This window comes from Colobus angolensis, unplaced genomic scaffold (genome assembly GCF_000951035.1).
Source record: "Colobus angolensis palliatus isolate OR3802 unplaced genomic scaffold, Cang.pa_1.0 Scaffold586, whole genome shotgun sequence".
NCBI lineage: Eukaryota > Metazoa > Chordata > Mammalia > Primates > Cercopithecidae > Colobus > Colobus angolensis.
Genome location: NW_012119443.1, coordinates 263,203 through 281,611, shown reverse-complemented (window position 1 = coordinate 281,611; position 18,409 = coordinate 263,203). Strand labels below are relative to the sequence as shown.

The 18,409-nt window shown below is 38.0% G+C and overlaps 1 protein-coding gene and 1 pseudogene across 1 annotated transcript in view; one reads left to right on the top strand and one right to left on the bottom strand.

Annotated features, from left to right (window-relative positions):
- Positions 1 to 8,923, top strand: part of LOC105526292 — an 11,923-nt pseudogene extending 3,000 nt beyond the window's left edge.
- The window catches only part of PXDNL (peroxidasin-like), a 371,164-nt gene that overhangs the window by 134,743 nt on the left and 218,012 nt on the right, over positions 1 to 18,409 (bottom strand). The window contains exons 10-12 of the mRNA XM_011962239.1: positions 16,344 to 16,610; positions 11,853 to 11,969; positions 9,875 to 10,033 (exon numbers count right to left, since the gene is read on the bottom strand). Coding sequence (XP_011817629.1) covers positions 9,875 to 10,033; positions 11,853 to 11,969; positions 16,344 to 16,610 — 543 coding nt within the window. The remainder of the gene's footprint in view (positions 1 to 9,874; positions 10,034 to 11,852; positions 11,970 to 16,343; positions 16,611 to 18,409) is intronic.

The window sequence follows — 18,409 nt, the reverse complement described above, 5'->3', positions numbered from 1 at the left end:
TGGTATCGATCTTACTGACACTATTCCACAAGATAGAGAAGGGGGAATTTTCCCTAAATCATGCTATGAAGCCAGTATCATCCTAACACCAAAAACTAGGAAAGGACATAATAGAAAAAGAAAACTACAGCCCGGCACGGTGGCTCACTCCTGTAATCCCAGCACTTTGGGAGGCCGAGGCAGGTGGATCACAATGTCAGAAGATTGAGACCATCCTGGCTAACACGGTGAAACCCCGTCTTCACTAAAAATACCAAAAAAAAAATTAGCTGTGCGTGGTGGCTGGCTCCTGTAGTCCCAGCTATTTGGGAGGCTGAGGCAGGAGAATGGCATCAACCCTGGAGGCAGAGCTGGCAGTGAGTCAAGATTGAGCCACTGCACTCCAGCCTGGGCAACAGAGCGGGACTCCGTCTCAAAACAAAAATAAAAAAGGAAGAAGAAAACTACAGAGCAAGATCCCTGATGAATATAGATGCAGAAATCCTTGACAAAATACTAGCTAACCAAATTCAACAACATATCAAAATGTTAATCCACCATGATCAAGTGGGTTTTATAACAGGGATGCACAGATGGTTTAACATATGCAAATCAGTAAGTGTGATACACCACATAAACAGAATTAAAAACAAAAATAACATGATCATATCAATAAATGCAGAAAAAGCATTTGACAAAATCCAGCATCGCTTTATGACTAAAACCCTCACCAAAATTTGCATAGAAGGGAAATATCCTAAGGTAATAAAAATCATATATGATAAACCTACAACCAACATAATACTGAATGGGGAAAAGTTGACAGCACTACCCCTGAGAACTGGAAAAATACAAGGATGCCCACTCTTACTACTTCTATTCAACATAGTACTGGAAGTCCTAGACAGCAATTGAACAAGAGAAAGAAATATAAAGTCCATCCAAATCAGTAAAGAGGAAGTTAAACTCACTGTTTGCTGATAATATGATTGTATACCTAGAAAACCCTAAAGGCTCCTCCAAAAAGTTCCTAGAACTGATAAATGTGTTCAGCAAAGTTTCAGGATAGAAAATTAATGTGCACAAATCAGTAGCACTGATATACACAGGAGCAACCAAACTGAGAATCAAATCAGGAACTCAACTCCTTTGACAATAACTGCAAAAAATAAAATAAACTACTTAGAAGTATATCTAATCAAGGAGGTGAAAGAGCTCTACAACAAAAAGTTCAAAACACTACTGAAAGAAATCATAGATGACACAAATGAATGGAAATAGATCCTGTGCTCATGAATGGGTATAATCAATATTATGAAAATGACCATACTGCCAAAAGCAATCTAAAAGTTCAATGCAATTCCCATTAAAATACCACCATCATTCTTCATGGAACTAAAAAAAGCAATTCTAAAATTCAAATGGAAGCAAAAAAGAGCCTGCATAGCCAAAGCAAGACTAAGCAAAAAGAACAAATCTAGAAGCATCTCATTACCTGACTTCAAACTGTACTATAAGGTCTGGTCACCAATACAGCAAGGAACTGTTATACAAATAGGCACATAAACCAATGGAACAGAACAGAGAACCCAGAAATAAAGCCAAATGCCTATGACCCACTGATCTTCATTAAGGCAAACGAAAACATAAAGTGGGGAAAGGATACCCTATTCAACAAATGGTGCTGGAATAATTGGCAAGCCATGTGGAGAAGAATGAAACTGGATCCTCATCTTTCACCTTATACAAAAATCAACTCAAGGTTGATCAAGGACTTAAATTTAAGACCTGAAACCATAAAAACTGTAGAAGATAACATCAGAAAAAACCGTTCTAGACATTGGCTTAGGCAAAGACTTCGTGACCAAGAACCCAAAAGCAAATGCAACAAAAACATAAATAAATTAGACTTAATTAAACTAACAAGCTTCTGCACAGTAAAAGAAATAATCAGCAGAGTAAACAGACAACCCACACAATAGAAGAAAATCTTCACAATCTATGCATCTGATGAAGACTAATATCCAGAATCTACAAGGAACTCAAACAAATCAGCAAGAAAAAAACAAACAATCCCCCAAAAAAGTAGGCTAAGGACATGAATAGACAATTCTCAAAAAAAGACATACAAAGGGCCAACAAACATATGAAAAAAATGCTCAACATCACAAATGATCAGGGAGATGCAAATCAAAGCAAAAATGTGATACCACCTTACTCCTGCAAGAATGGCCATAATCAAAAAATGAAAAAAAAAAATTGATGTTGGTGTAGATGTAGTGGAAAGGGAACACTTTTACACTGCTGGTGGGAATGTAAACTAGTATAACCACTGTGGAAAACAGTGTAGAGATTCCCCAAAGAATTAACAGTACAGGCCGGGTGCGGTGGCTCACACCTGTAATCCCAACACTTTGGGAGGCCGAAGTAGGTGGATCACTTGAGACCAAGAGTTTGGGACCTGCCTGGTCAACATGGCAAAAAACCATCTCTACTAAAAACACAAATGTTAGCCAGGCATGTTAGCATGCACCTGTAATCTCAGCTACTCGGGAGACTGAGGGAAGAGAATCGCTTGAACCCTGGAGGCAGAGGTTGCAGTAAACCAAGATCGCACCACTGCACTCCAGCCCGGGTGACAAAGTCAGACTCCGTCCCAAAAAAAAAAAAAAAAAGAAAAAGAAAAGAAAAGTAGAATTACCATTTGATCCAACAATTCCCCTACTGGGTATTTACCCAGAGGAAAAGAAGAAGCCATTATACCAAAAAGAAATCTGCACATGCAGGTTTATAACAGCACAATTTTCAATTGCAAAAATATGAAACTAGTCCAAATGTCCATCAATCAACAAATGGATGAATAAATTGTATATATACACACACACATGCCATGGAATACTACTCAGCCATAAAAGGGAATGAAATAATGGCATTTGCAGGAACCTGGATGGAATTGAAGACTATTATTCTAAGTAAAGTAACTCAGAAATGGAAAACCAAATATTTTATGCTCTCACTCATAAGTGGGAGCTAAGCTATAAGAATGAAAAGAGATAATAATGATACAATGGACTTTGGGGACTCGGGGGAAAGGATGGGAGGGTGGTGAGAGATAAAAGACTACACATTGGATACAGTGTACACTGCTTGGGTGATGGGTGCACCAAAATCTCAGAAATCACCACTAAAGAATTTATTCATGTAACCAAACACCACCTATTCCCCTCCAAAAAATTCCATTGAAAAATAATAATAATAATAATTCGTGTGGCAGTGACCTCTGCGGATGTTACCAGTGAAACATCATGAATGAGTCCACAGCATCCATGAAAGCGCTCCCACATTGCAGCTATCCCAAAACACTCTACATAGCTCACAACACATGTTGCCCTTACTGACCGACAGTGCACGTTTATTCAGTATTTACCTTCTGCTTACAAAATATATTTTAAAATTAAAATAACAGCTAAAGTATCTATCTAGGAAGGAAGTTACACATTTGAGTCTGAATTGGGACACAGAAATACCTGAGACCAGGAAGGGTCTGAAAACACAGGTAGCAGGGTATTAAGGGGGCTTTTCCATCTGTCTTAGTATTACTGCTAAGGCCTATGGCACAGGGAGAAAAGTGAGATGTGTCCCAGCCATGAGGTGCAGAGGGCCAGCAGGATTGCACTGCCTCTCCCCTGTGGGGCTTACTGAGCAGATCCAGAGCCTGTCTGACACCACCAGGTGACTGTGGGAGAGACGGTCCCATGTCTTTGGGCAGTGCAGTGCTGCGGGGAAGAGACCTCATATAATTTGGCTCTGTGTCCCCACCCACATCTCACTTTGAATTGTAATAATCCCCACGTGTCAAGGGCTGGACTGGGTGGAGATAATTGAATCATGGGGGTGGTTTCCCCCATACTGTTCTCGTGATAGTGAGTTCTCACGAGATCTGGTGGTTTTATAAGGGGCTTCCCCATTTGCTTGGCACTCATTCTTTTTTTGCCACACTGTGAAGAGTTGCTTTCTGCCATGATTGTAAGTTTCCTGAGGCCTCCCCAGCCATGCAGAACTGTGAGTCAATTAAACCTCTTTTCTTTATAAATTACTCAGTCTCAGGTATTTCTTCATGGTAGCATGAGAACGGACTAATACAAGGCCCTTCATTTTCTCGGATATGGAGAGAGAGTTGCCTCCCATAAAACTGAAAGTGTCATGCAGAAGCGGAGACTAGCATTTACTTCCCTAGTTAGATGTCTGCTTGGTCAGTGGACTTGATGACATGGTAGAGGTGAACAGCAGCAGAGAACTAGAAAGCAAAGGCAAAGCTGAGAGACAGAGCAGCATGGCAACGTGACATGCCATAACAAGTCAGTGCCAATTTATTTTAGTGCAAAAAAAAAATGAAATCCATGCACAGTTTTTTCCTAATATTCCTTCTCCATGAACTTTCTGAAGTCCCTCAGTACTGGTACACAGAGAGATCACTGTGATGATTACAGATTGATCACTGTGGTAGTTAGTGGTAACCACAGAAAATGGTGACTTAAGCTGTCTTTCAGGTAATAAATGCTCTGCAGGACTGTACATTGAGTGAGGAAAATTAGCTGGGGTTGGTTCTAAGAGGAGGTAAGATTGGCTGAAAGACCAAACGCTGGAGCTGGATGTCTCACATCAGGGAATAGAGTACTGGGAGGACTTTAATATGGCCTCTGAATAATACACACATGAAGCCTGGGAGCTGGCCACGCAGAACACCCTGATGACCAAGCAAGGCCACGCAGCAACAGAAGGAGAGGTCGCCACACTGCTGACTGGCTTTTCTCCTCCCTTTTTCTGTACCCTCACTGGGAAGGACACCTCCAGAACAAAACCCATGTGACATGGACCCAGGGTCACTTTTCCATATGTCTATTGAGTTAGTCCCAACTCTTTTATAATTGAGTTACTTTCTTTACTGACAGAAAATGCTACCCTTTTTGTGCCTTAATTTCCAGATAAAATGTAACAAATTTGTAGATTACATATTATTTTCTAATATGCCATCTGGGTACTTTTTAATTATTGTAGGTTTATCTTGCGTTTTAGTATCCAGTATAATTAGCCCTCCTTGATTCTGGTTCTTTTTCAGAATTTTCTTAGTTATTCTTGCTTGCATATCTTACCTAATTTTGATGATTTATCACTCAACTCTATGTTAAATGACAGGGATGAGAGTAGAAATCTTTGTTCTGTTCCTTTCTTTATGAAAATATTATCTCACTCATTGATTAAGCAAGATTCTAGCTAATGAGTTCAGCAGACCTATTTTATGTTAAAGAAATATCTATTCAGACCTATGTTATGAAGAGTTTTTGATGAGAATGAATGTTGAATGTTTAACAAATGTCTTTTTAGTAGCTATGGAAATACTCATGATTTTTCTTCTTAAATCTATTAATATAAAGTATGTTAATTAATAAAATATATTCTTTCCTACTACTGTTTTATTCTTAAATTTCTGGAATAAATGCCACTAATGTTTTGAATGTGCTGCTGGATTCTTTGATACCAATGATTATATTTATTTATTTTCATTTTGGATTTTTGTGTGGATATGTAAGAGCTTTGCTTTTTTATTTTTAATTAATTCTTAGAGTTTTATTATCAAGATTATGCTTGTTTTTAAAAAATACTTTATGGCATTAATTATTTTCTAATCTTCGAAGCAATTTAAATAACATTGGAAATGTTATTTAAAGGAGTGATAGTTCCTCCTGGAAAAGCACCTGACCACATGATTTACTAAACGTAGCTCTTCTACAGGTTTAACACATGGAATAATTAACAACCTCTACAGCCATGCCAGAGAGTCATAATTTGAATATCTGTTCTGCTCTGATCTCTGGCAACTTGTTTTCTCCTTGTAACATTGTGTTAATTTCTCTCTCTTTTGACCTAAATTTTCATTAATTAGATTTTTCTGTAAAATCAGTAATTTTATCCATTGCTTACAAATATTTGCATATACTCATCCAAAATACTAGTGGAAAAAATAAAATGCGTAAGTAAGGGCTAGAAGCACCTCCGGAGTGAAAAGACAATGTCAAAAACACATGAGAAATATGAAGACAGATATGAAAAAAGCCAGCATAATGCTCTGAAAACAAAGAGCTAAAAGGAATTGAAGATAAAGAGAGAGAGCTAGACATTGGGCAAAGAAGATCAACAGATGAGTGGCACCCAATTATTTTGGCCTCAGGAACCCTTTACTTTCAAAAATTATTGACAAGCACTAAGAGCTTTTATTTATATGGCTTACGTGTGCATCGGAAACTAAAACTGAGAATTTAAAAAGTTATGCGTTCATTTTAAAATTACGATTATAAACTCATAGCATTTTTAAATAACACATTTTTATGAAAATTAATTATATTTTCTTTAAAAAGTAATGAGTAGAGTAGCATTGTTTTACAAATCTCAATAATAGAAGAACTGCTTCCAAATTCAATCTCTTACAATTAGTTGTTTTGGTTGAAGTCTATGAATAAAATATTACCTCACAAAGACATGTTTTTAAAAGTAGAGGAGTATTTTTAAGGATTTTTTCAGATAATTGTAAACATTCTTTGATACTATACCAAAATTTGACAATTGGTAGCTTCTTTTGACAATTTATTTTATCACACAAACTACTGAAAGGATATGTATGTAAAGGTCAAAATTTAATGAAAGTAGTATTTCCCCATTTCATCAATAACAGCATCAAGTTAAATTACCTTTCTTTTTTACTTTCTGCTACAAACAAAGGATATAATGATATACTCCTACCATTTGGCACCCACTGTCTTGGTTCAGGCTGAGGCTCCAGCAGTTTTACCCACCATGACTTTTGCACCATCAGCGCAAATGTCAACTCAGCGAAAAGGCAAATTACTGATACTATTAGGAGAAATTTTTAACCTAGGAAGTCCCCTCGAGGATCTGGGGATCTCCCTCAACCAGCAACCATGGAACACACTTTGAGAAGTATTGCAACATGCACAAAATGTGGAGGTTCCCCAAAAGGAAACAAATAATGAGACAGAAGCAATGTTAAAAGCATTAATTCAAGAGAACACTCCTTAAATAAAATAGTATTTGATTCTTCATAGTAAAAAAAAAAAACAAAAACAAAAAACACCTAATACCCAAAGGAAATTCAACACTAAGACACCTTAGGCAGAATAAGACTGTCATAGCACATGAAATTCATGCGCAATATGCCCAAAATATAGTCAAGGAAGCCGATTCCTAGCTGGAAACAGATGAAAGTTCTGCAAAGTATTACTGGGAACAGGTACTGGGGGGAAAATGTTGTTCATAATCTCGGAGATAAAATGATTCAACCTGCTATACCTTTTCTTGAATTCATTCGCTCTTCCCTTCCCACCACTGTGATCCTAGTTTATAGATCTCGTATCACTTGGTGACAGTAGTGGCTCCAGTGGTTTCTGACTTTCATTTTTCTCTATTCCAAGTTATCTTATCCTCTTTAGGTTAACAAATATTCTTTATATATATATATATATATATATTTTTTTTTTTTTTTTTTTTTTTTTTAAGATAGAGTCTTGCTTTGTCGCCCAGGCTGGAGTGCAGTGGCGTGATCTTTGGTCACTGAAACCTCTGCCTCCTGGGTTCAAACGATTCTCCCTCCTCAGCCTCCCAACTCAGTCTCCCGAGTAGCTGGGACTACAGCACATGTCACCACGCCTGGCTAATATTTGTAGTTTTGGTAGAGACAGGGTTTCACCATATGCCCAAACTAGTCTTGAACTCCTGATCACAGGTGATCCACCAGCCTCAGCCTCCCAAAGTTCTGGGATTACAGGCATGAGCAACCACCACCCTCAGCCCAGGTTAATGAATATTCTGAATAATCAATGTGATCAAGACTTTCAATAGTTTTATAGTCTGAAGTCTAGATCTGATGTGTTCCAATTCAACTAACCATCCCAACTAACTCCTTCCATATGGCTCTCACCTGCCACTATTCACAAAATCTGGTGCGACACTTAGGGCCCTTTGTTCCTTTGTTCTCTAAAAAACTTGTTTGCTTCCATATTCATGCCAATTGCTAGTGGCATTTTCTCAACTACGGATATTTGGTAGATTTACCAAATTCTTCTACATATGCCAACTCCTAGATTAAATGGTGTATTCTAATACTAATTTCAACAGGGGCAACTTAGAGTGGTCTTAGAGAGTTGAGGAAGGCTCCTTAGGGAAATGAAGTGGCTTCTAGATTGAGATCTAAAGCATCAACAGGAGCAAGTCAGCCGGGCGCGGTGGCTCAAGCCTGTAATCCCAGCACTTTGGGAGGCCCAGACGGGCGGATCACGAGGTCAGGAGATGGAGACCATCCTGGCTAACACGATGAAACCCCGTCTCTATTAAAAAATACAAAAAGCTAGCCGGGCGAGGTGGCGGGCGCCTGTAGTCCCAGCTACTCGGGAGGCTGAAGCAGGAGAATGGCATGAACCTGGGAGGCGGAGCTTGCAGTGAGCTGAGATCCGGCCACTGCACTCTAGCTTGGGCGACAGAGTGAGACCCCGTCTCAAAAAAAAAAAAAGGAGCAAGTCAAGTGAAAGGATTTGGCAATGGGGAAAAATCAAGATTAGGCTATTTGATGTCCTTACTTCATATTTGGTTTTAATAATATGTGTGGACTTACTATTGGTCCCATTTTAAAACATACAATGTAAATACCACCTAATTTTTGGATTTTAGTTGAACACCAATTCAAAAGTAGTTTGAAACATTCTGCACACTCGCTTTTGTTATTTCCTCTTAGACAGAAAGGTTTGCCAGGGCACATCATAGCTTGACACCTTTCCACAATTGTGTTTTCAAATCTTCCCACTCGTTTGAGTTGCTATTTGCACGTCTTCCCTACAATCCTTTTTCCCTCTCATGGAACCTCAACTTCCTTTAAAAAAAAAAAAAATGTTTAATATGTCTAAAATACAAGGGGAAAGTAATTGCTAACAGACCATATGTAGACAGTAGCTCCGTGTAGGGTTTCATCTGTGTTCAGGCATCATGAACTTGTCAGCATTCCCAAGGCTTCTTCTCACACCTACATTGACGCATGCAGCAGAGCTTTGCTTTTCCTTCCCCTATGCTCTCATCAACATATGTTACCTCTGAATTGAGATCTACTACGTCAGAACAAATTGTAGCAAATTGTGGAGAGACTCAGGAAATTATATTGAAATGTACAGCAGTGCTGAAAACGCAGTTTAGGTGCTGTGCATTTTGTAATTAAGTTCCATCATTTCACCATAAGCCAGAAACTAAGAAAAAATTTCAATAGTAATTAATAACAACCATTTTTCATTTTTATATTGGAATTATCTTTAAAAATTCAGATCTTGAATTTTTTTCCCTTTTTACATCTCAGTTGACAATAAATTATGGATGAATAACACAATCTCATTCCACAATATATATTATGTAGGATAAACCTAAGTACAGTTGTCACATGAAGAGTCTGAAGGGAGTGTCTTTACTGTATTCCTGATACCACTGAGCATAAAACATACTTCAGTGTCAGAGTGAGATTCAGTCCGTCAGGCCTGAGAAGCTGCATTCTTTTGTGAGATAGTCTAGGCAGGAAGGACTAAGTAATCATAGTAATGGTAAAAAAATTTTTTAAGAAAACCTGAAATGGCATTTTTAAGGAAAGCATAATCATAATTAGTATGAATGAAATAGAATTCTAAAAAATGAAGTTATATAAAAGACTGATTGGAAGAAGATATCAAATTTGCATTTCTTAGGTCCTATGACTATATATATATGTATATATATATACACGCATATATATATAGAGAGAGAGAGGTGCACACTTCAGAATGCGAATATGAATCGCAGTATATATTACCTTTGGGTTTTACAGTCAGCTGCACAGACACTTTTTTCACCCCCAATGAACTGACTGCTTGACATTCATATTGGCCTTGATCATGCTGTGCTGCATGGTCAATTCTCAAAGTGCCAGAGGAGAGAACTGTATGCCGGCCTTCCACAGGGAGCTGCCCTCCTGCAAAAAGAGGTAAAGAAAGTATTCTACATGGCCCAGAGCACTGAAAGCCGGAGCTGCTGGCTCTCTTGGGTAAAGGGTGAGGCCTGTCTTTCAGGAAATCCTCTGTGCTAGGGTGTACTGTGAGGGTTCTGCCCTAGCATTGCAACTCCAGAAACACAGCATCCCCATGCTGCTTGTCCCGGAACATCTGCCACTGCATTCTCATCTGTCACCAGAACAGCCCAGCCTCCTAATGAATTTTTAACCTTCATGTTTGTGCCCCTCAGCCTTACTATAATCAGAAAGCAAATTTCAAAACCAATCTGATTCTTAAATTAGATTTTCAGATATCTTCGTGGCAATTGTCTATCATGTGTATGCAATCTTTGGAACACAACAACGTGATTGAAATACGTTTAAAATGCAGAGGCAGCATATCGAAAATGGTGATTTTGTGACATTCATGCTGTTACTCTACACAGACAACGAGAGGCCATTGTACTTTTCACTTCTGAGCTTATATGAGCTTCTGAATCCTTCTTAACACTTTCTTCTTTTGGTCATTAACAATTAAATCAGATTATCATTTTCAACTAGATTAGTGAAAACTTGTGTCTTAATGAATGTCTTGTTATAGATGGAAAAAGGAATAGCTAACCCTATTGAGCATACACACACTGTGCCATCAACTGTTCTAAATGTTGAAGAGTATAAATTATTCAAATCAATCACCACAACCGCCCTATGATGTAGGAAACGTCATCACCCCCACCATAGCAACAAGGAGTCTGGAAAACAGCAGTTAACACCTTTGCCCAAGGTCACATGACAAGCAAATAGAGGAGGAGTGGAGATGTGAACCAAGGCTTTATGGTTCCAAAGTCTACCTCCTATCAACTAATCTCATAAAGAACAAAGCAAAAAAATTAATACAAGAAATTCATAAATGTAGATGTATTTTGAATTTTATTTAGTACCTTAACTAATACGGAAAGTAGGATTTCCAAGCCCGGAGGAATCTTAGACAAGCTCTCATCCAGCCAATTGTCAATCCTGTTCTGTTATGTGCCCAGGTTCCCTGGAAGTGTATGGCCCCTTGGCGGGGCACAGGGGGTTAGATCCTTGCCAGGCCCACGCCCCACCCACCCACACTTCAGGAACAGGAGCTCTTTTTTGCGGCTTCACTTCGGATTTCATTTCACTTATGATTTCATTTTGTACTAGAAGAAAATTCTCCCACTAGAAAGAAATGTTTAAAACTGCTACTCTTGCGGCCGGGCGCGGTGGCTCACTCCTGTAATCCTAGCACTTTGGGAGGCCGAGGTGGGCAGATCACGAGATCAGGAGATCAAGACTATCCTGGCTAACACAGTGAAACCCCGTCTCTATTAAAAATACAAAAAAAGTAGCCGGGCGTGGTGGTGGGCGCCTGTCTTCCCAGCTACAGGTTGAGGCAGGAGAATGGCGTGAACTCGGGAGGCGGAGTTTGCAGTGAGCCAAGATCGCTCCACTGCACTCCAGCCTGGGCGACAGAGCGAGACTCTGTCTCAAAAACAAAAAACAAAAACAAAAACTGTACGCTTTCCAATAATTTTATTTTAAAAATCAGGAAGCCAAGTCCAACAAAGGATGATCTCAGGAAGGCCACACACTCAAATGCCAAAACTCAAAACCCACAAAAATTATGATGATGTTATTTTTAGATCAAAGATTACTTTCTGTGTAATTTTTTAATGTCCATGATATACCTTCGATAATTAATTTAAACCATGTTTTTTACGCTCCACAAAAGAAGGCGTTTATTTTTCCCCACAATTACTTGTAGATGTTCTAATACCTGTTTTTGTCCAGATAATTACAGGAGGTGGGTTGCCGTCAGCTTCACAGAGCCACTCTACAGCATGCTCTTCCAGCACCACTTGATCCTTGGGGGCTACTGTAAATTGTGGAGGAGCTAAAGAGAATGAAACATACATCAAAATTGAAAATTATTTTAGAAATTTTCAGTGCCAATAGAAAAAAGAAAATGTGTTCAAATATGTCGTGTGATCAGAATTTGTTTCCAGTTATACATAAACAAGGTTATAAAGAGGGTGGAGATGCTTCTGTATGTTTGTGCCTGTTTGCAAGGAAGCCAGAAATACACACATCTGGTCTGCAAAGTAGAACAGCAGTAGCCAAGGAGAAGAAACTATTTCTAAATCTTATGGCAGCTGTTTCCCATGATTAAATCATATTGGTTATCATTTTACTAGATGTGATAAACATATTTAAAGCTACAAATTGTACTTTAAACTATTAACAAAACCATTTTCTCTAAATTTTCACATGCACAATAAAATTTGAAACGAGTTGATTTTTCGATTTCAGAAAGAAAAACAAGCTCCTTAAGATTAATGTTCCTAAAACACTTGAAATTATACTCTTGAAAAAGTCACATTTGTCAAAATTCAGAGTTCCAAATATTCAGATTTTGTATTATTGATTTTATATAAATAAGAAATAGCTAATAATTGCATATACCATTCCTGAAAAGGGATTCTGTCTGTGACTCTTTGATTGAATAAAAAAATGAATCAATGTGGCCATTTAAGAAGAGCACAATGATCCCCAGCAAAGCCTAAGTGATCAAAAGAACTTTTGCAATTGATTTTGTAACTGGAAAGGGGTCCCAATACAGACCCCAAAAGAGGGTTCTTGGACTTTGTGCAAGACAGAATATGAGGCAAATCCATAGAGTAAAGTGAAAGCAGGTTTATTAGGAAAGTAAAGGAATAAAGAATGGCTGCTCCACAGGCAGAGTAGCAGTATAGGCTGCTTGGCTGAGTATACGTACAGTTATTTCTCAATTATGTGCTAAACATGAGGTGGATTATTTACGAGTTTTCCAGGAAAGGGGTGGGCAATTCCCAAAACTTAGAGTTCCTCCCCACTTTAGATCATAAGAGGTAACTTCCTGACATTGCCATGGCATTTGTAAACTGTCCTGGTGCTGGTAGGAGTGTCTTATAACATGCTAATGCATTATAATTAGCATACAATGAGCAGTGAGAACAACCAGGCGTCACTGTCATCACCATCTTGGTTTTGGCAGGTTTTTTGCCAGCTCCTTTACTGCATCTTGTTTTATCAGCAGGGTCTTTGTGCCCTGTATATTGTGCCAACCTCCTCTCTCATCCTGTGACTAAGAATGCCAAACCTGCTAGGAATCCAGGCCAGCAGGTCTCATCCTCATTTTACCCAGCCCCCATTCAAGATGGAGTCACTCTGGTTCAAATAACTTTGACAACCTGACAAATCATTTCTCTGCCTTGTTAGATTTTTGCACAATTCCTCCTACCTCCTTTCTTGCACCTGCATCTGGAAATACAAGAAACATGACAAAGTAAATAATATTTGGCAAAGTGTATTTGTTGCAAGTTTCATACTGTGTGCAGGTACTAAAGAGTTTTTTAAAGTCATCATCGATTCTGAGTAAGGTGCTGGACTAAATAACTATGGTATAAGATAAATTTCCAAGTCACACAAATTCATGGAAACTCTCAGGAATGCCTGCAAGCTATTTGTAGTAGAGTTCTAGAAGAGTCAAGCTGGAAAACAGCCCACAAATCAGCAATTTCGGGCTCCTCACTTTACAGATGAGAAAATTCAGACTGTGGGAGGGAGGATTGAATTTCTCTCAGTCAGAGCTAATAAGTAGAAAAGATAGTAGAGAATCCGGGCCGCTCAACCCCCAGCTTGATGTTCTTTCCAGAACATTACACTAACTCCCAAAATTACTAAGAACAACTTAAAAAGAACAAAAGTATTTCTACATTAAAAAATAGATTCATGACACAGTAAAAGAGCTATATAACAAAAGATGATAGTAGTTAAGAGAAATAATGTAGTCCTGGTTCTAGGGTTGGGAAATTTGATTTCAACTTTTGAATAATACTAACTTTAATAATTACTAAAATATTAAAATTTTATTTTATTTTAATTATTAAAAACATTAACATTTAATAATAACTTTAATAATAGTTAAAGTTCACAGTTAGCCAAGTCTGTGTGAAAAGAATTGTTAAGCTTCACGTGTTCTCACTTTTAACAGAATCCAAGATGCACATCTTAGCAAAGTATAGAAAACGTTTAAGAAAATAGTCAGTTTACATTTGCTTCTAACAATAAAATGAGCAGCTTGCTAGGTCGATGAAGAAATTATGAACATCACCAAAGCAGGCAGAGAAGGTGGAATAATTAGACAGGAATGATGAAGCTGACGTTTTTGGGCTTTCCATTTAAAATGATGGCCTTCTGAGACCCACCTCCAGTGATAAAATAGCACATGCTGAGATGAAGTGTTTTGCTATTTTATTAAAATCTAAGATTCTGGCTACTCATTAAGGTGCTGCCTCACACATAAAGCATTTTGATTTACATTGCTGATGACCATAGGCCTTTTTACCTATGTGTCCACACTGTGATTCATATCTTTCATTGAAGCTTTTTTGTGTCGTTTTATTTATTATTTATATTTGTTCCAGTCAGTCTGAAAAAGGAAGTTTATCTGTGGCTAACTGTGATTTCAGTTTTAATAGACATTAAAAGATCAAGAACATGGGTAGAAACCTGTTAAAATGACACAAAAGGATAGCTCTTAAAATGTTTACTCTATGACTAGGCAAATAAAATCAGCCTTTTAAATAAATACATAGAATGATTAACGGACGTTTTTGAAATCAATTAAAAATCTGGACACACAGATCCAAAAGTGACACAAGTACATGGTCACAAATAACAAAGGACAAGCAGATGGCCATTTCAGTGCAAACTCACTGGTAACAAGAAATCATTAGCATATTGCGGTATAAGAAATAGGCAGGATGGTAAATGTTACCAGAGTTCTGTTAAGCATTGACTGACGCAGATGAGCAGACAGAAACATAGGAAGGAAGTACATGGAAAAAGCTGAGAAACAAAAGCCTAGTACAGTGTCGAATACAGGCAACCACTAACATGTGAAAGTGATCAGGCATTAGGATTCTAAAAAAACAGACATTGAACACAAAATGATGTAAGCAAAACAAAACACAAACACAATGTCTTTGAAAGCATTTTTCAATCTTAACATATTAAAAGTTTAAAAATAATGTCTGGGTCCTTTAAAAGTAATTTCCCCCAAGAAAATATTTCATTTCTGCACCTTCTTATTAGAGGAAGGAAAGTATTTTCAGGATATTAGCAGTTCTAGGGAAAAACACAATTTTTTTTCCTGAGACATGTAAATAGGAACAAGAAAGTATTGATCTATTGCTACTTAAGGAGTTGATGCTAAGCAGTTCAAATTAAAAAACATTCTCTGAATGCAGGAAGCCTAGGCTAGAGGAAGCCTTGTGCTTTATGGAGGCCAAGATCACTCTTGGGGTTCTGAAGCCCTCCCAACTCAGGCACTGCACTAGGCTGGCCACTTCCATTTTTCTCCGTTCTAAGTTTCACAAGGTTCAGTGTTTTGGTAGACAACATCCCATGCAAATCTTAAAATAATGAAACTTAACTCAATCAAAATATTCATGACATCGGGAAGCCCTTAATGTGAATTACCGTACTCTCGTCAACTGATGAAAAACTGTTTTAGAAAGAACAGGACTTTTGGTATGACTCCAATAGCACTTATATTATGCTGTTTACTAAACTCTAACCCTACAGGAGGATGGCATGCAAGCACACATGCACACACACACACACACGGACACAAACACATCCACACACACACAAACACATGCACGCACACACACCAGAAAGCAAGGGGCCACCCCAGGCTGAGAACTAAAGTACAAAGAAGAATGTGCCTTCCTTATAACACGATTGCATGCCCATGCATATAAGTTAATTTCTGGATTCAGAATAGTTTTATTATTGCTGTTGTTAAACAGCCTGGCCTTGCAGGAGCCTTCAACATGTCCTCAAGCTCTGTTGAGTAGACAGTTTGGTAAGTGACTATGAACACAGGGCACAGCCTTTTCACTTTCATATCTGTACTGTCTTTCCTGTATCTGTAAAATATTCTGAAGCACAAATATTTCTTGACAGTTTCCTTCCAGATTAATGACTCCATCTCTTTTGTTGCTAATGGTTGATTCTGACCTTTGGATAAAGATTGAAGTAGGAAAGAAAAAAAACAACTTTTAACTTGAAACAGATTAGCTTTGAAAGTTTTATTGTGTCAAGAAATAATTGGCAAATAAAAATATCTCTCCACTGATGTACATGACGTTATTTAAGTTGAAAAATAATTTTCTGAGTGTGGCGGGAGGAACATTTCAATCATGACCTTCTGCTCCCATACCTTGTACAATTATGTTTGCTGCAGCTTGAACAGAGCCATAGCTATTGTTAGCATGACAGGTAAATCGACCGTGATCCCGTTGTGTGATGTTCTGTAAGTAAAGTCCACTGGACGTTGCCATGTGCCTGGATCCATCCAGCTCCAATCCATTGTCCCTGGTCCAAGTGATATGGGGGTGTGGGTGGCCTGTGGCCATACATTCCAAAGTTGTGCTGGTGCCAATTAAAACTTCTGTGTCCTGGGGCTGGATTACAAAGGCTGGTTTGACTGATAGTAAGGGGAGAACAAAACAAAATCCAGCAAGTAGGAGTTAGGAAGATGTATTTATTCTGCATTGTGGTTTTAAGATTACTGTCATTTTCAAAATGCCTTTAAATTAAATATTACATATATGCATTGAATTCCCAGATAATTAAATCTAAAATAATGAAATGTGGATTTGCTGTGAGTACATACGTTTTAAAAAAGATTGCTTGCCTTGGTATCATGATATATTATAGATACTGCAAAGCACCTACACAATACATATTCCTTATTTTAGGGGCTAAATGGTTAAACATTCCCTCTTAAGAATACTCACATTTTTTAAAAACACAATTTAGGCACATGTCACCGGGAATAAATAAAAGTGCTAAGTCTAAGTAGTCATTTCTTCCTCCTGTTTGCTACCTGGAATTCGGGCAGGAATGCATTTGGGTTATAGGAGTCACTTTGTGATTAAGAGGTGAAAATTATGAGGAATAAAGAAACCTATGTGCAAAGCAGATCAAAAAGCAGAAAGAAGTATATTATTGGCTCATTGGGGTAATGTGGCAGCTCTGTGACAGACTACCGCTCTCCTACTTGTGGCATACAAACTAAAATACACATAAACACACACATAGATGCTATGCATTTAAGCAATATCTAGCCAAGCTTTCAGTTACTTTCAGTTAAACGTATTATGAATGGATTCATCAAGTATCCATGTAAATAGAAAATTTAGATTTTCATGTAAGGAGTTCCAGTCTTAAAAATTCATAGGAGATTCTCTTTCTGAGAATCTCAAGCAAAAATTAAATACTTGCTAAGGTGTTAAAAATGCCTAATGATTGAGTCTAATTTTGGAGAAGGGGGCTCCTCCATTCCTGAGATGAACATACTTAGGAGTGGAAATAAATTAAATTAATCCAATTCAACAATAAATGTTTAATTTAATTCCTAACAATAGTGAATGTCTTATGTACATTAGTAACATGCTGGATGTTGGAAAGATACAGAGATGAGCAAAAGCACTCCTCCTTGTGTGCTCCTACTGTAGCTGCACGAACAGAGGACAGAACACATCATCCATAAAACCACAGCATGCCTCGGAAAGAACTGTCTCAGAGCTAGATGTAAATGTGATAGGAGGACATTCTGGCAAGAGGTAATGGAAAGTATAGGGAAAGCTATTATAATAATTGAAATAAATGTTCTGAAGTAAGTCAGTAGCAGTAGAACCGGAAAAGGAGATAATCTGATGCATCTTAGAACTAAATTTTTAGAGAATTGTGGAAGAAGGAGTAGCACTCGAGGGTGAATCGGAGGTTACTGGAGGAGAGTAATGATATCAATAGAGATAGTAAACACAGGATGCTGTGGGTTTGTGTGGGCAAATGTGTTTGAGAAATGTAAAGATTTACATGTGAAGATAAAAAGAAAGTCCTGGCAACGTCCATTGAAAGCTCAGGAAGGATCTCAGCAATAAAGACTATAAATTTTACATGAAGTATGAAAGCTGAAGGTCTGGGAAGAGCTCAGATGGAAGAGGAAAAAACTGTGATTAGGGCACAAGGGACTAGAGAAAGGGAGGGGAGGGCAGCGCTATGAGGAACACCACATTTTAGGCAGGCAAATGAGATTTAAAAAGAGAATTGAGGACATTAGGAAAGGATCAAGAGGAAATAATCTCCTCAAAGTAGAAATAAAATTGAGGCAATAATTAATGGCTTACCAACCAAAAAAATTCCAGGACCAGACGGATTCACAGCCGAATTCTACCAGAGGTAAAAGGAGGAGCTGGTACCATTCCTTCTGAAACTATT